The sequence below is a fragment of the Carlito syrichta genome, unplaced genomic scaffold, assembly GCF_000164805.1.
Source record: "Carlito syrichta isolate Samal-C Ts95f unplaced genomic scaffold, Tarsius_syrichta-2.0.1 Scaffold306846, whole genome shotgun sequence".
In the NCBI taxonomy this organism is placed as follows: domain Eukaryota; kingdom Metazoa; phylum Chordata; class Mammalia; order Primates; family Tarsiidae; genus Carlito; species Carlito syrichta.
In genome coordinates this window covers 387,204-410,893 of record NW_007250942.1, presented here as the reverse complement: position 1 = coordinate 410,893, position 23,690 = coordinate 387,204, and the positions used below count along the sequence as shown (strand labels likewise).

The 23,690-nt window shown below is 38.5% G+C and overlaps 1 protein-coding gene across 1 annotated transcript in view; it reads left to right on the top strand.

The window, feature by feature from the left end:
* DNAH6 (dynein axonemal heavy chain 6) overlaps positions 1 to 23,690 on the top strand; it is a 310,610-nt gene that overhangs the window by 13,297 nt on the left and 273,623 nt on the right. Inside the window, exon 3 of the mRNA XM_008063442.2 lies at positions 2,625 to 2,887. Coding sequence (XP_008061633.1) covers positions 2,625 to 2,887 — 263 coding nt within the window. The remainder of the gene's footprint in view (positions 1 to 2,624; positions 2,888 to 23,690) is intronic.

The window sequence follows — 23,690 nt, the reverse complement described above, 5'->3', positions numbered from 1 at the left end:
AGAAAAAAACATAAAGGAAATGTTCAGCATCTGTACAGTGTCTTGTGGTCTTCTCATGTATGATAAAGAAGACATAATAGTATTTTGAAAGTTATTATACCATTTTTGAAATTTTCATTATTTTTACCAAACATAACCTGGCATTATTTTTACCAAACATGGCAATAAAACAGAGACTAAGCTAGCTAAAAAGACGACTTATGTATCTGGTGAGAGTTGTAGAGTGGGAAAGTTGACTTGTAAGGCATAAAGGAATATTAGGTCAGAGGAGAAATCATCAGAGTTTGTTTGGCTTTAAATTAATATCTCTAGATACTTAAAGAAGAGAAAATGTCAAGGGCACACCTACAATAAAGATCCCAATAGAGCCAAGATTCCTCTGAGTTTTTGAGTGAGAAGATCCTTCAACACTCAATCATTTGAGTGCTGGTTTGGTTCCAGGCATTGGGCTGGAGTGCTAGACATGCAGAGTTAAGGACAAGCTCTGTCTTCCAGTATTTCAGAGACTAGAGGAGGGTGGGTGGACAAGGGAAAACTCAGCACAGTGGGGTATGATAAGAGCTGTCCTTGGTTGTTTAAGGTACAATATGATAAAGAACTGAACAGAAGGAACTCTTACACATGTTAATCGGGGACCAGTTAGTGGAGGAAAAGCCAACCATGAGAGTTGCACTAAGCTCAGAGGAATGAGTGGAAAGTTAATGAGATAGATATGATGAGAGAGGTGGGCACTTGTGGAGAAGACAGCTGGGCAGAAGCTCACCATGGGTTTGGGTAAGTCATCTCGAGGGAAAGAAATCATATGATGAACTAATTTTATGGAATCGTATAGCCCCAGTTAACATGGTTTCTGTGGAGAGAGAGGGAGCTCCCTTAAACAGAGACAGAAAAGATTTGATTGCCCATCAATTAATTTATTTGACATGAAGAGATCTTCAAGAACCTGAATTTAAAGAAGAGAGAAATGATATGAAAGGAGGGGCTGAAAGGAATGTTAGGTTGTGGGTCACATCCCCTGGTTGTAGCAGTCCTCAGTGAAGAATTCAGTAGAGTCAGGGATCAAAGGGAAGTACAGAGAAGGGATATTTCATATAAAAGATGAAAGGTGTTTATTCTGAGATGAGGGCAATTTCTCAGAAGCTGATTACTGAAGAATGAGTTTAGAATAGAAATGTAATGATAAGGATTTCCTGGGAGAGAAAGGAAGGCAAAAAGGAAGGAAAGCCAGAGGCTTCTGGTAAGTAAGGAAGATATTGATTTATCAAATTGAACTGGGCATTTGTCAGAGGGGAGTATTTCAGGTATTCCACATCTTAGGAATAAATGATTCTTTTATTTCCCACCCTGGAATCTGGATATATGTGATGACTAGAGTAATAAGTGCTCAGATGAAGATGTGTAGTCCTATCATTGAAGAATCCTTTCACTTAGAATGTAGTAAAACTTGTTAAAGCATAGGGCAAAGATAGTCAATGCATTTCTGTTAGAATATTAATACTTTAGTCTCATAAAAACACCAAATTTGACTACAGCCCTTGTTAAAATACTGAGATAAGGTGATGTATGTTTTCTCTGGTTCTGGGTGTCAGGGTATCAGGTATCAGGTTTTGCTTACTCTTTCACATGAGAGAGCTGTGCCATTGCTGCTGTCTCTGGTCAATAAGTGAAAGAAGCCCATCATCTTTTAAGTTCAAAGATGTGTTTCCTTCAGGTCTGAACTTGCTAGGCTTCTCCTATTCAACAGGGCTTATTTGATCAGAGATGGAGAATAATGGTCTCTGTGAATAAAGACTTTCTGGGTGAGTTATTCCACAGAGCTTATGGTAATAAATGCCCTGAAGAAGGCAGCCTTTATTGGCTAACAGGCAATAAAGTACTCGTGTGTATTAGCATCAGCTATTCAACAAAGCAGGTCCACTATGGTGACTCCTTATCTTAAAACCAGTTACCCCTGTAACTGGTTTCAGAGAGAAAAGGTGTCAAATTTCCTCAAACACAGTAATTAACCTCTTCCATGGAGGAAAGGATGCAGGTGATGCCACCCAAATTTCTTCCAGTGTGACAAACACTGAGAACTCGGCGCAACTCAGAGAGCAGAGCAAAGCTCCAGTGGGTGATCGTGATGAAATACATGCCTCTCTAAGGCTATTGCATGATTCTCAATACTCAGTGTAATCGCCCCTGACATTCACAAAGACATAAAGTTATTATGAGTTATGATAACAAGTGTCCAAGACATAACCCATGAAAAAGCATCAAAGTTATCATAACAGGTAAGGGGCTGGGCAGGGTGAATCACAGTCAAGACAGATGCAAAGCCACTAAGCAAGGAGGGTGGTGGACTCCCATGAACTCCAAAGAGCTGGTAGGATTTTAACGTAATAAACATTAAGTGAAAGGAAAAGAGAAGGCTTTTTTTGTGGGAAGGGGGTGGGCTTTTGGATAGGGAGTATTGAGGAGAGATATCACGGCTTAACAAGAGTTTGAAATTTTTCCATTCCAAAATGTATGCCTTTGAGCCCTAGACACCTCGTGCAGTATGATAATTAGTCCTCGAGGGTACTATTTCGTCGCTGTTGTGTGTGTATGCAAAAACTTATTTTTTTGCAATTGGCTTTGTTTAGATCCATCGGCCCTCTGTTGAGATGTTCTCTCCCTCTCCTCCTAAACTGCCACGAACGGGCATTGGAAGAAGAGGTCTCTTCGGGACCAGGTCTTCAGCTTACCCTAAGTATACTTTCCATGACCGAGAAGAAGTCGTTAAAGCCAACATTCGTGATCCCTTGCAAATCATTAAAATAATACGTGAAAATGAAAATCTTGGATTTCTTTATATGATCCCTGCGGTACCAAGGTCTTCCTTTGAATATGATACGTATAATCTGAAGTGAGTTCTCTTTTATGAAGCAATTTATTTAGCATTAAAAATTACAAATAAGATTGCAACTATCCATATCTTATTGGGTATTCATGATACAATCAAGTGTAATTTTGGTTATTATTCAGTGATAAGTGAAACTTAATCACAATTTTATTTTTTCCATTTATCGTCCCTTTATCTATTTAGAAACAACTAGCCTTTGGAGTAGTGTACTATTGTGCTGCATATATTTATATAATGTTATGCCATCTATTTTAAATCGGTATTAGAAACATATTTCTGATACTTCATGATTTCTTAGAAAAGAAGATGGGAATCTATAGATGATACCCGATTTGCTATTCATGTCATTTCAGCTTTCTTTTATGCAGTAGAAATAAGGATCTTTTTAAAAATAAAATGAGCTTGATAACTTAGGACATTCATAGAGACTGATAATGCTTCACTCTGCTGTTGCTTTCACACACATTTGTTGTTGGTATAGTTTGAAGTCACACAATCATGAGTCTACAAGTTGTTTTAAAGTTCTGCACAGCGGATGACAGTTCGTCAGTAGGACTTCAAGATGATACTGGCTTTCATTGGCTATCTGGTTGGGCTGGTAGCAGTTGTTGATATAATCTTTTCTGAATGGTGATAATAGTTAGCTTGGCCACCAAATCCGTTGAGTCACATTCCCTGTTCTCTGCTTTCTTACTCTCCTTTATTCAACCTATAATTCTGAATAAACCAGGTGACACTGAGGACAGCTCTCTTGCTGGAGTGAAGGGGGAGAGAAGAAAAACATTTTTTAAATTATTATTATAAAGATGTGGAGTACAATTCAGGGTTAGATGTACAAACGTTGATTATGCACGTGCCCTTGTTGATGAGGTGTGCCCTCCCTCCCCTGGCAGTTTCCCTCAACTGCCAATCCCACCCCCTCCCCTGACAGTTTCCCACTACTGCCAGATCCTTTCTTATGGTATTATGATAATTGTTCAAGGTTCACTTATGAGTGAGAACATTTGGTACTCTGTTCTTTGTTTCTGTGATAGATCACTGAGTATGATCGACTCCAAATCGATCAAAGTTGCTGCAAAGTCCATATATTTGTCCTTCTTTATGGCTGCATAATATTCCATTTATATATGTATCACATTTTCTTCATCCAGTCCAGCTTCAATGGGCAACATGATTGGTTCCATGTTTTTGCTTTTGTGAATAGAGCTGCAGCAAACATGCGTGTATACCTGGAGGAGCTAAAATCATTCTACAAAAAAGAAAAACATTTTGATTAAGATTTTAAATGATAGATTCATTTCAAATCTTAAAGCACTTAACGAGAGTGAGAAATCTTTTGTGGGAAGAACAGAGATGCTTATGAAAATCCAATCATTCAATGTATTGAGCGCCCTCTCTGTAGCAGAAACTGGTTTAAGTGCCAGAGGTATGGTTACTAAACCATCCAGATCAAAATTGTTGCCCTTGTAGAGCTTATATTTTGGCAGAGAAAGACAATAACAAGCACAATCCATGAGTCAATTATGTAGAATGCTAAAGGGTATTAAGCATTATAGAAAAAACAAAGTATGGTAAAGAAGACTGGGGGTGTTGGGGAGAGGGGTTGTGAATTATATAGTGGTGCAAGGGAGAGCACTCCAGACTGCACAAAATCCTGAGGTGAGAACAGACCTGGCCTGCTCAAGGGACGAAGAGGAGGCTGGTGTGACGACAGCAGAGTGAATGAGAGACAGGGGACAGAACACGTTTAAGAACTGCCAGTCTACAGAACAGACAGTTACTAGTTGATGAAATACATGCCTCTCTAAGGCTATTGCAAGGTCACAGGACTTTGTTGGCCACTGTGAGGACGTCAGCTTCTACTCTGAGAAACATGGAGACTCACCGAATGATTTTTTGGCAGAGAAGCATCACAATTAGAATTAAATTTTGAGAAGGATCGCTGTGACTGCAGAGTAGACAACAGACTTTGGAGAAGGCAGGGCTGAAGCAGGGAGGCCAATTAAAGACTGTCATTGTTCAGGTAAGAAACGAACTCAGTGGTCATTGTGAGGTGGTCTGACTCCGGAAATATCAGTAATATGAAGGAGAAGCAAATGGGATGTTTTTATGGACTCTGTGTAGGGTAGAGAGCCAGAGAGTGGGCCAGGATGACTCTGATGATCCCGCTGTCTGAACAAGAGGCATGGAGTTGCTGTTAACTGGGACACAGAAGACCGGATGGGTCAGATTCTTTGGGGAAAAAACATGCATTTGGTTTTGGCATTTTGGGATGCCAAAGGGGCAAGAGAAGTGGGGTGGTAGGTAAAGGAGAATTGGGGTCAAAAGAGAGGTTTTTTTTTTCCTTAAGATGAGAGAATTAGCGCTTTTTTTTTAAGATGGGAAAATTAACGTATAATGGCATTTAAAGCCCTTTGATTTAAAAATAAAAATCCCTTTAGTAGTATTGTTGATGCTGCCTCAGAGATGGTGGATTAGAGGTTTTCACGCACTTCTCACCCACTGGAACAACATGAGACTGTGGAAAAATCAACACAGCGAACCCCAATCCAAGAAAGAAAATGGATATTCATCAGAACAGCAGAGAATACCCTAGATCTCAGCAGGGAGAGGATGGATGAAAAACCCCTAAAAACAGGGAAAAAAATGAGTGCAATCCCCAGACCACAGGATGGGACTGAAAATGCTCCTCTGAAATGCATCTTTCAATCAGCGATCTGCCTGTCTTAGGCCACCGGAGAACACCCTATTTCTCCAGAGCCCTGGAGCTGTTTCAGGGGAAGGCCAAGAGTTGGTGAAAGGGAAAGACACCCAGCAAAGCCACAGATACTCTCCCAAATCCGAGTCACTGAGGAAGACACCCATTTTTGATAGGGGCCCGTTATTGCACCAACAGGGGCCTCTGCAGGCACTTGGGTTTCTGTCCAGGGACAAGGCTGATGGCTCTAAAGCTGGGGAGGGGTTTCTTCCCACACCTGGTTCAAAGTGGGAGCGAGAAGTTCACCCAGGGTTTGAGACCAGACCAGGGTTCATTCCAACTTGGGAGCAGCAGGAGACCCCCAAACCTGTACTTCCCTCCCGGAGAGACAGGCTGCCAAGGTCAGATCTTCGACCCAGCATTCCTCTTGGTGTGCCACTGCCCAAATGCCCCACCCTGCTCTGGGCAGTGGTGGCAAAGGGCCCCAGAAACACCAAGGAACTCCCAGAATATCGGCCTTAATGACAGAAGCCTATCATGGGACCGCCCCCCCCCACTCCCATGCCCTGGAATCTGCATTCTGAGTTGAAGGAAACTTGCAGCAGCCACTGTTTCTCTTGTGATCCTGCAGCCACCGTCAGGTTTGCAACCTGGGATTCTTCAGCAAGCACCACTGTTAAGAATCCCAGCCTTCTGCCCAGAATAGTCAGGTGGCATTCCCAGGAATTCTGAGGAAAAGGAGGGCTTCCCTCTCCTGTACAACTGGGCAGCCAAGGCCAGCTCCATGACCCAGAATCAAGCTGCGGGTGTTATTGCGGGCACCACAACCTGCCCCCTGAGTCTGATGGGGGAATGTGTCCCCCAGCACCAAAGGTCAGATGGCTTCCATCTCCACACACCCAGATTAGTAGCTTAAGCCACCACTCCTCATGGGCATCCATCCCTATGCAACAAGGTCTCTAGTGCTCCATGTCCTGCTATACCCAATCACCCGGAGTAGGAGCCTGAGTCACTGCTCACCACAGGGGTAGAGTCTTGGCGCTGTGCTGCTCTTTCTTTACATCAATGCCTAGATGTGTCCTAGGCACCTGGAGCTCCCACTCTGCTAGATTAAGAGCTCAGACTGCCCTTCCCTTCCTGGACAGAGAACTTGAAGCAGCAGAGGTCCTTGACACCTTGCCAAGGCACACTTCTGGGCACTCAGAGGTTGCATACCAGACCCAGCCTTGGAGCGGATGCTTGTGCCTGACACTGGTAGACCCGTAGGTGGGTCTGCCCAGTTTAACCCCACCCACCTTGGATCTTCCCCTTCCCAGGGCTGAACTGGGAACGTAGACCACAGTGCACTCTGCATGCAGATTAGTTCATTACTGAGACAACAGAGAGCTTCTTCCAGTAAATTAGAATCTAGTAAATACCTATCCACATCAGCAAAAGTCAACTCTTACCCTTAGGCACCACTTGCTGGCCTGGAGGTTGAATGATGCCTCACAACAGGTAATTTGCTCACTCCAGCATACACAACCAAGGAGCAATTTAAGCCTCCAAAACCCCCCACCACCCAAGCCTCACAGGAAGCAGTGAACCAGCCCACACTGCCACTGTATCACTAGTACAGTCAACACCTGGGAAAGCCCACATACATACACCATCTATAGCAAAGGAACTCATCCAGATTAGCTGCTATAGTTCATCTAAATGAGAAAGAAACAGAGAAACAACTCTGAAAGTAAGAAAAAAAAAGTCCTACCCCTCCAAATGGGCTCACCAATTATTCAACAATAAAAACAATAACCACAATAAAATCCTTGAAATGTCAGACAATGATCTTGAAATATTGATTATTAAGAAGCTCAATGAGATGCAAGATAAAACTGATCACCACCTCAAAGAAATTAGCAGAATAGTGCAGGAGGTGAAAGGAGAGTTTGACAGCTTTACAAAAACACAAATAGAACTAAAAAACACGTTGGGGGAGATACAAAATGCAGCACAAAGCTGCAGCAGTAGGATAGAATAAATGGAAGAAAGAATATCAGGAACAAGATAGGATCTTTGAACTAACCCAGTCAGAGTCAGACAGAAACAAAGAACACAGAATCTAGAAGAATGAGCAAAACCTACAAGAGCTATGTGATTATGTAAAATGACCAAATCTGCAAATCATAGTCATTCTAGAGGGAGAAGAAGTTAAAAATTATGGAAAATCTACTAGAGGAAATAATTCAAGCAAACTTCCCTTGTCTCAAGAGAAACTTAGACATCCAGATGCAAAGAGCCCAAAGGACTCTTGCAAGATATGTTGTAAAAAGAACCTCACCAAGACATATCATTGTCAGATTCCCCAAAGTCAACATGAAAGAAAATATCCTAAGAGCAGCAAGAGAGAAGCACGAAATCGCTTACAAAGGAAAGGACATCAGATTAGCAGCAGATTTCTCAACAGAAACCCTACAGACCAGAAGAGAATGAGATCCTGTTTTTAACCTCCTTAAAGAAGAAAGAATAGCAGCCAAGAATGTTGTTGCTGTCCAAGCTAATTTTCATAAACGGAGGTGAAATAAAGTCCTTCCAAGACAAACACGAAGGGAATTTGTCACCAGGAAACCAGCCCTGGGAGAGATGCTTAAAGGAGCTCTAAACTTGGAAATGAAATGATGACTCTCATATCACAAAAGGGCATATAAGTTCAAAGCTCACAGTGCCTATACAGCAAGTACACATTAGAATCCCCAAGTCAGCAAGCTTACAACACAATGGTGGGAGCAAAACCAATACCAACCCTGAATGTAAATGGGCTAAATGCCCCCCTTCAAAGCATTAGAGTGGCAAACTGGATTAAATAAAACAAGATCCAACCATATATACTGCCTACAGGAGACCCATTTACTAGACAAAGACAGTCACAGACTTAAATCAAATGGGTTGATAAAGATATTACAGGTGAATGGAAGCAAACACAAGTAGGAGCTGCCATCTTCATATCGTACGGTGCAAACTTTAAACCAAAAACAGAAAAGAAAGAAAGAAAGAGAGAGAGAGAGAGAGAGAGAGAAAGGAAGGAAGGAAGGAAGGAAGGAAGGAAGGAAAAGAAAAAGACATTATATAATGATAAAGGGTGAAATTCAACAAGAAGATTTAACCATCTTCAACATACATGCACTGAACACCAGAGCATCCAAATTCATCAAGCAAACATTACTGTACCTCTGAAAACATATTGATAGCAATACCATAATGGTGGGTGACTTCAACATCCCACTGACATAACTAGAATGATCATCGAAGTGGAAAATTAATAAACTCTGGACATAAGCGGAGTTATAGACCAAATGGATCTAACAAATGTCTACTGCATTTTCCACCCAACAACTGTAGAATATACATTCTTCTCATATCCACATGTAACATTCTCCAAAATAAACCATATCCTTGGCCATAAAGCAAGTCTCAATAAATTCAAAAATACCAGAATTCTACCAAGCATCTTCTCAGACCACAGTGAAATAAAATTAGAAATCAGCACTAAAGAAGAAATCCCAAAACTACACCACTTTGTGGAAACTGAACACCTCACTCTTGACTAATCCTTGGGTTAACAATGAAATTAAGACAAATTTTTTTTAAAATTAGTTGAAACAAATGGAAATAGTGGCACAACATACCAAAACCTCTGGGACACAGCAAAATCAGTTCTGAGAGAAAAATTTATAATACTAAATGCCTACATGAAAAGAAAAACAGATCAGAATTAACAACTGGACCTTGCACCTCAAAGAACTAGAAAAATAAGAATAATCTAAACCTAAAGCTAGCAGATGAAAAGAAATAACAAAGATCAGAGCAGAACTTAATGACATTGAGACCAAATAATAAAACAAACCAAAAACAAATGAATCAAAAAGTTAATTTTTCAAAAGAATAAACAAAATTGACAGACTGATAGCTAGATTAACCAAGAAAAAAAGAGCAAAAAAATCTAATAAATTCAATCAAATGACAGAGGTAACATAATAACTGATACCACAGAAATAAAAAAAGAACTTTAGGGACTGCTATGAACACCTTTATGGCAGCAAACTGGAAAACTTAGAGGAAATGGATAAATTCCTGGAACTATACAACCTCCCAAGACTGAACCAAGAAGAAACAGATACCCTGAATAGACTAATAGCAGTGAAATTGAATCTGTAATTTAAAAAAAATCTCCAAACAACAACAAAAGTCCAGGGCTACACAGATTCACAGTCAAAATTTATCAGGTGTACCAAGAAGATCTGGTTCCAATCCTACTGACACTATTCCAGAAAATTGTGGAAGAGGGACTCCTCTCTAACTTATTTTATGAAACCAGTATCACACTGTTACCAAAATCAGGTAAGGATGCAACAAAAAGAAAGAAACTCCAGAAAGAAAACTACAGGCCTGTTTTCCTGATGAATATAGATGCTAAAATCCTTAACAAAACACTAGCAAACCAAATTACACAGCATATCAAAAAAATTCATCATGACCAAGTGGGTTTTATTCCAGGGATGCAAAGATGGTTTGGTTTCACAAATCAATAAATGTGATTCATCATAGAAAAAGAAGCAAAAATAAAAACCATATGGTCATCTCAATAGATGCAGAAAAGGCATCTGACAAAATCCAGGATTTCTTCATGATGAAAACCCTCAAAAAACAGGGCACTGAGGGAACATATCTCAAAATAATAAGAGCCATATATGACAAACCAACAGCCAATATCATACTTAACTGGGAAAAGTTGAAAACATGTACATGGATTAGAAGAATCAATATTATTAAAGTGACCCTACTGCCCAAAGCAATCTACAGATTCAATGCAACCTCAATCAAATAACCAAGTTCATTCTTTACAGAACTGGAAATAACAATCCTAAAGCTTATATGGACTCAAAAAGGAGCCCAAATAGCCAAAGCAATTCTAAGCAAAAAGAAACAACTGTGGAGGCACCACACTGCCTGACTTCAAGTTACACTTTAAGGCTATAGTAACTAAAACAGCATGGTACTGGTACAAAAATAGACAAATTGACCAATGGAACAAAATAGAGAACCCAGAAATAAAACCATCTTCCTACAACCACCTGACCTTTAACAAAGCTGACAAAAATAAACAATGGGGAAATGACACCCTATTCAATAAATGGTTATGGGAAAATTGGCTAGCCATATGCCAAAGAATGAAACTGAATCCCTACCTCTCACCATATACAAAAATTAACTCAAGATGGATCAAAGACTTAAATGTAAGACCTGAAACTATAAAAATCCTAGAAGAAAACCTCGGAAACACTATGCTGGGCATTGGTCCAGGCAAAGAATTTGCAACAAAGACCCCAAAGCAATTGTGACAAAAATTAAAAATAGACAAATGGGACTTAAATAAACTAAAAAGATTCTGCATAATGAAATAATCAACAGAGCAAACAGAAAACCTACTGAATGGGAGACAATATTCACAAATTATGCTCTAGACAAAGGGCTAACATCTAGAATCTGCAAGGAACTCAACATGAAAAAAACAAATAACCACATCAAACGTGGGCAAAGGACATGAACAGACACTTCCAAAAGAAGACACACAAGCAACCAAAAAACATATGAAAAAATGCTCAGCATCACTAGTTATCAGAGAAATGCAATTTAAAACCACAATATGCTCTCACCTCACACCAATCAGAATGGTCATTATTAGAAAGCCAAAGAACAACAGATGTTGGCATAGTTGTAGAGAAAAGAGAACGTTCAACCACTGTTGGTGGGATTGTAAGCTAGTTCAGCCTCTATGGAAAACAGTCTGGAGATTTCTCAAAGAACTAAAAATTGAATTGCAATTTGACCAGCAATTCAACTACTAGGGATCTACTCAAAGGAAAAGAAACCAACATATTAAAAAGATACCTGTACTCGTATGTTCATTGCAGCACTGTTCACAATAACAAAATCATGGAGCCAGCCTAAGTGCCCACCAACAATTAACTGGATAAAGAAAATGTGGTATATATACACCATGAAATACTACCCAGCCTTAAAAATAGTAAAATCATGTCCTTCGCAGCAACATGGATGGAACTAGAGATCTTTTTTTTAATGTATTACTGTTATTTTTTTCATTATTATTATTATTATTTTAAAGATATGGAGTACAATTCAGGTTTAGGCATATAAATGTTCATTATGCAGGTACCCTTGTTGATGAGGTGTGCCCCTCCCTCCCTTGGCAGTTTCCCTCAACTACACCCTCCCTCCACTGGCAGTTTCCCACTATTCCCCATCCCTTTCTTATAGTATTTTGATAATTGTTCAAGGTCCACTTCTGAGTGAGAACATATGGTACTCTGTTCTTTGTTTCTGTGACTGTCACTGAGTATGATAGACTCTAAATCCACCCAAGTTGCTGCAAAGTCCGTATGTTTGTCCTTCTTTATGGTTGACTAAAAAATGTGGTACATACACACAATGTGTATGTACCACATTTTTTAGTCAGTCCAGCTTCAATGGGCAGCATGGTTGCTGGTTCCATGTTTTTGCTATTATGAATAGAACTACAACATGCATGTGCAGGTATCTTTTTTGTAGACAGATTAGAGTTCCTCCGGGTATATTCTCAATACAGGGGTTGCTGGATCATATGGAAGGTCAATTTCTCGTTCTTTCAGAAATCGTCACACTGTCTTCCAGAGAATTGCACTAGTTTGCATTCCCACCAGCAGTGTAGAAACATTCCTTTTTTCCCACATCCTCACCAGCATCTGTTGTTTGTTTTATTAATGATGGCCATCCTTACCGGGGTTAGGTGGTATCTCAATGTGGTTTTGATTTGCATTTCTCTGATGATGAGTGAGGCTGAGCACTTTTTCATGTTTCTGTTGTCTGCCTGTATATCTTCTTTTGAGAAATGTCTATTCATATCTTTTGCCCACTTTTTCATAGGGCTGTTTGTTTTTTCCTTTTGGCACGTTTAAATTCCTGGTAGATCCTGGATGTTAGGCCTCTGTCAGATATACAGTTGGCAAATATTTTTTTCCAGTCCGTGGGCTGTCTCCCACTCTCTTGATGGTTTCTTTGGCTTTGCAGAAGCTTTTCAGTTTGGTGAGGTCCCACTTGTCTATCTTCTCTCTTAGGGCATGGGCACTTGGGGTTTTGATCAGGAATTGATTGCCAGTTCCAATTTCCATAAAGATGTCTCCTGCATTTTCTAAGATTCTTATAGCTTGAGCTTTTACGTTTAGGTCTTTGATACATTTAGAGTTAATTTTTGTGTATGTTAATAGGTAGGGGTCCTGTTTCAAGCTTGTGCATGTGATCAGCCTGTTTCCCCAGCACCATTTACTGAATTGGTTCTCCTCTCCCCAGTGGTTGTTGATGGAGGCTTTGTCAAATTTGAGGTGGTTGAGAAATTGAGGCTTTGCTTCTGGAATCTCTATCCTGTTCCATTGGTCTAAGTGCCTGTTCTTGTACCAATACCAAGCTGTTTTGATTACTGTAGCTTTATAGTAAAGTTTGAAGTCTGGCAGTGTGATACTTCCTGCTTTGTTTCTCTTGCTAAGGATTGTTTTGGCTATTCCTGGTCATTTATGTTTCCATATGAATTTCTGTATTTTCATTTCCCAGTCTGAGAAGAATGATGTTGGTAATTTAATGGGTATTGCATTGAATCTGTAGATTGCCTTGGGTAGGATGGATGTCTTAACAATGTTGATTCTTCCTATCCATGAGCATGGAACATTTTTCTATTTGTTTATGTCTTCTTGGATTTCTTTGGGTGGTGTTTTGTAGTTCTCATTGTAGAGGTCTTTCACTTCTCTCATTAGGAAGATGCCAAGGGTTATTTTTGTTTGTTTTGTGTGAGTGAGTGAGTGTGTGTGTGTGTGTGTGTGTGTGTGTGTGTGTGTGTGTGTTATTGTGAACAGGACTGTTCTTTTTATTTGGTTCTCTGCCTGCTTGTTGTTGTTGCATAAGAATGCAACTGTCTTTTGCATATTTATTTTGTATTCTGAGACTTTGCCAAAGTCCTTTATCAGTGCAAGCAGGTTTTTGACAAATTCTTTTGGATTTTCAAGGTATAAGATCATAGCGTCAGCAAAGAGGGATAACGTAATTTCCTCTTTACCTATTTGGATACCCCTGATTTCCTTCCCTTGTCTAATTGCCCAAACTAGGACTTCCAACACAATGTTGAACAATAGGGGTGAGAGTGGGCAGCCTTGTCTTGTTCTAGTTTTCAGGGGAAATGTTTCGAGTTCCTGTCCATTTAGCAATATGCCAGTTGTGGGTTTATCGTAGATGGCAGTTACTATTTTGAGGTATGTGACTTCTATCCCTAGGTGTTTGAGAGTTTTTATTAAGAAGGAATGCTAGATTTTATCAAAACCTTTTTCTACATCTAATGATACAATCATGTGGTTCTTGATTTTACATCTGTTGGTGTATTTAATTACATTTATTTTCTTGCAGATGTTGAACCAGCCCTGTATCCTGGGGATGAAGCCTACTTGGTCATAGTGGATGATTTTTGAGATGTGTTTTTGGATCCAATTTGCTAGAATCTTGTTGAGGATTTTTGCATCTATGTTCATAAGGGATATTGACTTGTAGTTGTCTTTTTTTGTTGGATCTTTACCCGGTTTGGGTATCAGTGTGATGTTAGCTTTCTCAATTGTCTGGGATACTTTCAATAGGTTGGTATCAGCTCCTCCTTGTACATTTTGTAGAATTCTGCTAGAAAGCCATCCGGTTCAGGGCTTTTTTGTACGTTGTTTTCATATGACAGAATCAATTTTCTGGATTGTTATTGGTCTATTTAGTGTCTCAGTGTCTTCTTGTATCAACTTGGGGAGGTTGTGTGATATCAGAAAGTTCTCCATTTCATTTAGGTTATCAAGTTTGCTTCCATATATGTGTACATAGTAATCTCTGATAATCTTTTGTGTTTCTTCAGGGTCAATTGTGATTTGATCTTTTTGTATTTCAGATTGTGCTTATTTGGGCTTTTTCTCTCTTTTGCTTGGTCATTCTGGCTAGGGTTCCATCAATCTTGTTAATTCTTCCAAAGAAGCAGCTTTTTGTTTTGTTGATGTTATCTGTGATATTTTTATCTTCTGTGTCCCGTATTTGGGTTCTCATTTTGGTGATTTGGATTCTTCTGCTACAGTTGGGGTTTGGTGGTCTTCTCTTTCTAGCTCCCTTGGGTGATTTGTTAGACTCTCAGCTTGTGATCTTTCCATTTTCTTGATGTGTGCTAGTAGAGATATAAATTCCTCTCTTAGAACTGTTTTCATGGCATCCCAGAAGTCTTGTTAAGATGTTTCTTCATTTTCATTTGTTTCCAGGAATCTTTTAATTTCTGCTTTGATTTCAGTATTGACCCTATAGTTGTTCAGCATCATGCTGTTTAGTGTCCATGTCTTTGTGGGCTTTGGTTAAATTTTTGTTGGTGTTGATATTTATTTTTATTTCACTGTGGTTGAAAAGGTGCATGGAAATATTTCAAGCTTATGGAACTTGTTTATCCTTGATTTATGGCTAAGGGTGTGATTGATCTTGGTGTGTGCTCCATGTGGTACCAAGTAGAATGTATATTCTGTGGTTGTTGGGTGAAATATTCCATAGGTATCTATTAAGTTCATTTGGTTGAGTGTCAAGTTTAAGTTTCTAGATCTCCTTGATGATTTTTTGTCTCAATGATCTATCTAGGGCTGTTAATGAGGTATTCAAGTCTCCTGCTATAATAGTGCTAGAGTCAATATCTTTTTTTAGTTTATTTGGTAGTTGCTTTATAAATGCTGGTACTGAGATCATTATTCTAAGTGAACTGAGTCAGAAAACAGAAAATCAAGCTCTGTGTGTTTTCACCCATATGTGAGAACTAAACAGTAACGAAGATGGAAATAATAGACACTGGGGACGCCATAAAGTGGGAATTGAAGAGGGAAGATAGGGTTCAGAAACTACACATGGGACACAATGTTTACTTTGTAAGAATTGGGTCACCTGAGCCCAAATCCCCATCACTACACAGTATGTCCACATAAAGAACCTGCATGTGCACCCCCCGAATCATTCCTACCACTACTTTGCTACCTTTTTAATGGTTCCTTGTAAGTTTTTGTAGACCTTAAATGGAAACTGATGGAAAAATTGTTTATTTTTGTTTTTAAAACTTACTTCTTGATTCGGATGTGAAAATGTTTTTGTAGTTTTCTCTTCTGAAGAAAAGACTCATTCAACCACCCAGATATCCAGGAGTGCAATTTGTGGTGTTCATTCCCCATTATGAGAAGAGACAAATTTTGCCAAATGTAAAATTGATTCTGATCTATTTACCAGCAAAAGATTAAGTATTGAATAGGAGACTAAAAATTGTACTTTTGTTCAATTCTAGATATTTGTTATATTTCTAGGCTGATGATCACTTCTGCTAGAAGAATAGAATAGATGTTTTATACTTTTTTAAACTGATAGAAGTGATGCCTGACCATAACATGTAAGGTCTCATTTAAGAAGATATTTTGGAATCATGATTTGTTATCATTATTGCATTTTGGGGTTTGATGTGGCTTGAATTCCAAATATTATAAATCTTATGAGTAAGGACAATTATGTGTATGTTACATCGTTGGAAGCAGCTAAATTAGAAGTTCAAAGTAGTGTATATACTGGGTCAACAAGATGAGGATATATTACACCAAACGCCTTTTAAGAATAATGTGATAAAATAACTATAATGTCTTCACACAATTTCTAAGTGTGGTAAAATACATGCAGTGTGCAGTTCTACAATGCTTATCTCTACCATGGTATCTCTAAGCTAAAAAATAATAATAATAACTTCATTCATTAAGTTTATGTTAAGGAATCCATTTGGTGGTATGTGTTAGGCATTAACAATTTTGTCAGGAGAAAACTTCAAGGAGATGTCTACATATGCTGGAGAATCAGCCTTAGACTGTATGCTGCAGGTTATCTTACTAGCATGGGGGCACAGTCATGACTCTGATCAGGTCCAGGGCACATGAGATGGAAGAAGAGAAAGGACCAGGAGCTAGGGAGATGGTGAAAAGATGAGGGGGCAAAGAACCAGGCTAGTCGTGGCAAAACAGCTCTGTCATTGAGAACCTAGACTTTGAACAAGAGTGACTATAACTGCCGAGAGGCATGCAGTGCCAGGAGAGGCTGGTGACTGGAGAGCTGGGTTGTATACCCACTTTGGGAGGACACCAAAGCAAGTTACCACATTTTGCATGTCACAAAAGGTGTTTACTATGTTCTAGACACTCCAAAGTATTCCCATGCATACATTCAATCATTTGATCCCCACAATAATACTATAAGATAGACACAATGAATATCTCTATTTTAGAGATGAGGGACATCATGGTTAAGTAATTTCCCTTGGGTCACATAAGTCAGTGTTGACCTGGCTCAGATGCTCTTAAGCTCTGTGCTCCACCACTAATGACACTTGGATGTGCTCCTTAGAGGTGCTCCTCAGACATCCATGACACAGACAGTTTGCTACTGAAGGATGTCTTCATTACTCACTGGTGTGGTGAAGCCATGGACACATTTTCCATCATTTTCAAGTTTAGAGCGATAATCTGTCTCTGATGAGCCTGTTGATATTTTTCAGAACAAATATGGAAAATAATGCTTTCCAGCAAAGAATTGAATAACAGTAGAGCTGAGGTCTAACCTACAGAAATCATTTAAAGTTGTACTTCTTGTAGCAAAAATTTATTAAAAAGATACATCACACTCTTGCTGAAGCCCCTATAGAAAGGTATGCTCAGAGAGAAAATGGAATAAGTTGTAAGCTATTTGCAAAATCTTTTATTGACTGACTTTGTGAACAGCATCATAAAGTGTGCTGACCAATATTTTGTTTTAACCAATTCCCTATGTGCAATACACAGATAAGTGTTTGCCATAAATATAGCACTTATATGAGGAAAAGGTGCTTAGTTTTTTTGTTCCAATTATCACTACAAATCTGTGCTATAGAAGAGTGTTATCATTTAGTTGTGAGCAGAGATTAGATTTAAAAAGGGCAGGTAGGAATCTGTAGTGTCTGCACACTTAGCTATGCTTGCAGCAAGAGAAGCTTTGTTCTGCTCCCAGAGAACATTCACACACAATGGTATGCCTCCTATTCTTGACCTAGCATTGACGGAGCGTGAAAATTGAGAATCTCAGCCAGGTTCGGTGGCTCAGCCTGTAATCCCACGCCTTTGGGAGGCTGAAGTGAGTGGATTGCCTGAGCCCATGGGTTCGAGACCCGCCTGGGCAGCGAGACCTCATCTCTACAATAAATCAAAAAATTAGCCGGGCATGGTAGCGCACGCCTGTAATTCCAGCTACTTGGAAGGCTGAGGCGGAAGGATTGCAGGAGCCCAGCAGGTCGAGGCTGCGGTGGCTGGGACCGGCCACTGCACTCCAGTCTGGGCAACAGAGTGGGACTCCAACTCAAAAAAAAAAAAAAAAAGAAAGAAAGAAAATTGAGAATCTCATCAAATCAAAGCTCCTGACTATGTACTTTTCTGCTGTCATACAGTGAAATAGCAAGGAAAAGATTTAGTTTCCATCATGAAACATGCAGGAAATGAAGAGTAGGATTTAAAACATTTTGTGAAAATGATGATACTAGTAAAGACCATTTCTATAATTTAAGGGACTCGCTCAGGGGTATATCTTAAAGACATGTTTAGCATTTTGAATAGATAACTTATTTCTTCAGTGCCAAAATATTTTTTTCAATTTTTTTAAATTTTAAAGATGTGGGGTACAATTCAGGGTTAGATGTACAAACTTTGATTATGCAGGTATCGTTGAGGAGGTGTGCCCCTCCCTCCCCCAGCAGTTTCCCTCAACTGCCAATCCCACCCCACCTCGCCTGACAGTTTCCCACTACTGCCAATTCCTTTCTTATAGTATTATGATAATTGTTCAAAGTCTGCTTAAGAGTGAGAACATGTGGTACTCTGTTCTTTGTTTCTGTGATAGATCACTGAGTATGATCGACTCTAAATCCATCCAAGTTGCTGCGAAGTCCATATGTGTGTCCTTCTTGATGGATGCATAATATTTCATTGTGTATATGTACCACATTTTTTTTTATCCAGTTCAGTTTCCATGGGCAACATGGTTGGTTCCATGTATTTGCTATTGTGAATAGAGCTGCAACAAACATACATGTGCAGGTACCTTTTTTGTAGAATGATTTGAGTTCCTTCAGGTATATTTCCAACAGGGGAATTACTGGGTCATATGGAAGGTCAATTTCTAGTTATTTCAGAAATCACCACACTGTCTTCCAAAGAGGTTGCAATAGTTTCCATTCCCACCAGCAGTGTAGAAGTGTTCCTTTTTCTCCACATCCTTACCAGCATCTGTTGTTGTTTGTTTTAGTAATGGTATCTCAGTGTGGTTTTGATTTGCATTTCTCTGATGATGAGTGAGGCTGAGCACTTTTTCATGTGTCTGTTGGCTGCCCGTATATCTTCTTTTGAGAAGTGTCTATTCATGTCTTTTGCCCACTTTTTAAGGGGGCTGTTTGTTTTTTTGCTTTCAGTGCATTTGAGTTCCTCGTAGATCCTAGATGTTAGGCCTTTGTCAGAGATAGAGTTGGCAAATATTTTTTCCCGTTCTATGGGCTGTCTCCCTGCTCTCTTGATGGTTCTTTTGCTTTGCAGAAGCTCATCAGTTTGATGAGGTCCCACTTGTCTATCTTATTTCTTAAGGTATGGGCACTTAGGGATCTGATCAGGAATTGGATGCCAGTTCCATTTCTATAAGGGTGTCTCCTGCGTTTTCCAAGATTCTTATAGTTTGAGGTTTTATGTTTAGGTCTTTGATCCAGTTAGAGTTAATTTTTGTGTATCAGTGCCAAAATATTTTGAAGGTAAGAACACATTGGGATTTTTGGTTTACTGAACTCCAGGATAAATGGCAGATGCCTCTTAGGACAGATTTGACTCTTTCCAACATTTGATGACTTTTCTAATCACGTATTAGTGAGCATACCTATCCAAAAATCATGCTTAAATTTAAAAATCTGAGGAGATACTTTTCTTTTCTTTTCTTTTTGAGTTGGAGTCTCACTCCGTCGCCCAGACTGGAGTGCAGTGGCCGCTCCTGGCCACCGCAGCCTCAACCTGCTGGGCTCTGGCGATCCTTCCGCCTCAGCCTTCCGAATAGCTGGAACTACAGGTGCGCACTACCACGCCCAGCTAATTTTTTGATTTATTGCAGAGATGAGGTCTCGCCAAGTTGCCCAGGCTGGTCTCGAACCCGCGGGCTCAGGCAATCCACTCACCTCAGCCTCCCAAAGCACGGTATTACAAGCTGAGCCATGGAGCCCGGCTGGAGATACTTTTTAATCAAGTGTAGCCAAAAAAATCTCTGAGTATCTCCTAAATTGAAACATTCAGCCTTGCAGCTTTATAACATATAAAGCTTTATCACATAGTTTTATAGCCTTGCAGCTTTATAGCTTACTTGTTGACTTAGCATCTGCTTCAGTGCTAAAAGCAGACTCAAGTGAAATGATCAAGAAATTCTGGATCCATAAATTGTCCAGAAATCCAGATTGTATGACAGAAGTTCCAGTTGTATGCAGCCACTTCCAAAGACCTAAAATTGTTCTTTAAGGTCTTTTAATTTATATAATATATATAATATACATATTATATTAATTTATAATAATATATAATATTAATTTATATATGTATTTCTTAAAATAAAAAAAAAAGGCAAGGAACCAGGTGGTTGTGAACCTTCATCTGTGGTTTGAGTGACAGGTCGATAAAGGGAAGCTTCCCAAGTTATGCAGGGCAGGAGACTATGGGTGTGCCCAAGTTGTTTATGGTAGTAAAAACTTATTTTAAAAAATACAGTGATTCAGAAGTTTACCACAAGCGAAACTTTATTTTTCTAATATTCATATGGCTGCCTTGTTAAACTTCCTGAATTCAGAACATGTTTTCGAGCTTAAGACCAGATATCCCCCTTTGCCAGCTCTTAGTTGAACCATCCTATGTAGTGTGATTGCCGCTCTAGACATTGCCTTTAGACTTCTAAGACAAACTCAGTTTATCAGCAAAATTCTGTTTTGTGTCCATAAAAAAATGCAAAGAAGCTCTTGTTTACTTCTGATTTTTGGTTTTGTTTGCTTTTATTTTTCGTAAGTTTTCCCCTCAGCACAGATCATATATATAGTTGCTGTTATTTTCATATCATTATTACTATTTAGTATTAGGTGTGCCTAAACTACAGGCAATTACATGTTTATGGTGATTGTTTCTAACCCCTCTTTCCTTCTTGTTTGGTTTTTGATATTAACGCCTGGGAAAATCTGAGTCTTGACTGATTTTCATAAAGAGTTGTTTTTAAAAAGTAAAAAAAAAAACTTGCAAAACACAATTTTTAACCATACTTTAATAAAAATTGTTTAGGTGAAGAGCACTGTTGGCCTTTGCAATATTTTTTTTAAAAAATGTTTAGCATGAATTGGTATAAGTAATGTATTTTTTTGAATTTTTCGTATTTTTTTCTTCTTAAATTAATGAAATATTTCTCAGTGCTTCCTGTTTTTCTTACCACATCCTTGACTTGAGCTTTTAAAAACATTTTGATGCAAATTACCTAATACAGGATGTCATTTTCTGATATCCTTAAGGCCTAAAATTCTCCTAATAATGGATTTAATTTTGACAGATATGTATCTTTTCGCTCATGCAAAATGAATAATTTTCTATTAAAGTTGGAAAGCAATTAGCTCTTTTAGGCAAACACAATAGCCAAAAAAGATTAGATTAGACATTAGGTAACATAATTAGGATTATCTCAAATTTAGGTTTGTGAACTATGAACTATAATAATATTCCTGTCCTTCTGCCTAAATACCTTATTCGTGTAAAATGTTATTAAATGATTCCGTGGTGCCAAATGAGCTCTATCAGCACCACACCAGAAAAGATCCACTCCACCGAAAAAAGGATTTAAACTTTCTTTTTTTTTTTAATAATCAATATTTCTTATTATGATGTTGTGGGGTACAGTTAAGGGTTAGGTATACAAATATGCTTCATTCAGGCACCCTTGTTGATAAGAGGTGTTCCCCATCCCCAGACAGATATTTACTACCGTTAATCCTACCTCCCTTCCCCTCCCCCCCATAGTTTCCCACCACTGTCAGTCATTTTCTTATAGTATAACGTTGGATGTTCAAGGTCCACTATATGAGTGAGAACATGTGATACTCAGATCTTTGTTTCTGTGAGAGGTCACTCAGTATTATAGACTTTAGTATCCAGATTGCTGCAAAATTCATGATTTTGTTTTTTTTTTTTGGCTGTGTAGTATTCCATCGTGTATATGTACTACATTTTTAAAATCCAGTCCTCTTTTGATGGGCAGCATGGTTGCTTCCAGGTTCTTGCTATTGTGAACAATGCTGTGATAAACATACGTGTGCAGGTATCTTTTTTATAGAGTGATTTGAGTTCTTCAGGGTATATTCTCAGTAGAGGGATTGCGGGGTCATATGGGAGGTTGATATTTAAAGCTTTTAGGAATCGCTGAACTGTTTTCCACAGAGGTTGCACTAGTTTGCACTCCCACCAACAGTGTAGAAGTGTTCCCTTTTCGCCACACCCTCTCCAGCAACTGTTATTTTTTGAGTTATTGATAATTGCCATTCTGACTGGAGTTAGGTGGTATCTCAGTGTGGTTTTGATTTGCATCTCCTTGATGATTAGTGAGGTTGAACATTTCTTCATGTGTCTGTTGGCTGCTCAGATGTCTTCCTTTGAGAAGTGTCTGTTTATATCTTTTGCCCATTTTATAATGGGGTTGTTTGCTTTTTTCTTTTTAGCACGTTTTGAACTTTCTAAAGTATGTACAAGTAGCAAAATATGAAACAAAGTTCTGTTTTTAGGTTAATATCAGATTCAGAAGATTAAGAGGTTAGGAATGCAATAAAACACAATATCGAGTGTAAAAATGAATGATTATTGCAAAAAAAAAAATCAGAATTGCAATTTTACCAGCTTGGGTGGAAATTTTTTATACTACTTGAAACCAGAAAAGCAAAAAGAAAAATCAGTAATAATATTAGTAGAGCAACATGTTAGATAACACAGCTTACCATAATCTAGGACATTATTAAACATTTATTGCAAAAAATGCTTTATTGTATATTGATAAATCTATAGACATTAGCAACTGCTAGACAACAGCACTATTTAGAAGCATTTAGGTGAAATGTTTGGAAGAACTTTGTTTTGAAAAGGAACAAAGATCTTACAAGAAATAAAATATTCAAGGAAAATGAGATAGTATGGAAATACTTCTTTTAAATGTTTATTACATTCAGAGTTTATTCTGATAACTCTAAGATTCAAGTACTATATTATTTTATTCACAGAACTATATATAAATATTCTCTGTGGTAGTTAATTGCAAATTAAATAGTATTGTCAAAACGGTGACTATAATAAAATCCAAGTTACCCACACAACCATCTGCTTATAGCTTTCAGCAAAGAAATAAAAGCAGAACACTGCTTTTTCTTGTTTCATGCTTAAGTGCATTCTTGATCCAAAGGTAGAATTTTGTCAAGAATTGGACAATATTTTGCAAATGATTCAACTTTGAAGATTTAGTGAAAGATAGTTCTTGGTTACACACCTGGAATATTTAGCTGCATTTGAGCACTTGAATGAGCTTAACAAAAAGTTACAAGGGTAACCAGAAAATATATTAACATATACTGACAAAGATTGGGAATGGACAGCAAAAATTCAACTTTGGGAAAGTAATATTTAAAATGTTTTTGAGTGATTTTTAGTCATTGTTATGGATTCGATTCTAAAGAAAGATTATTAAGTCAAACAGAATAACATCTGTCTCTTTGAAAGAAAACTTCACCATTGTTTCTGAGATACTTGATATGGCAGCGTTTGATTGGATTTCAAATCAATTTCTATTATTGCCAGACATTTCAACAGTGCATTTATCAAAAAAAAGAAAGGAAGAAAGGGAGGGAGGGAGGACAAGAGAGAGGGAGGGAGGGAGGGAGGA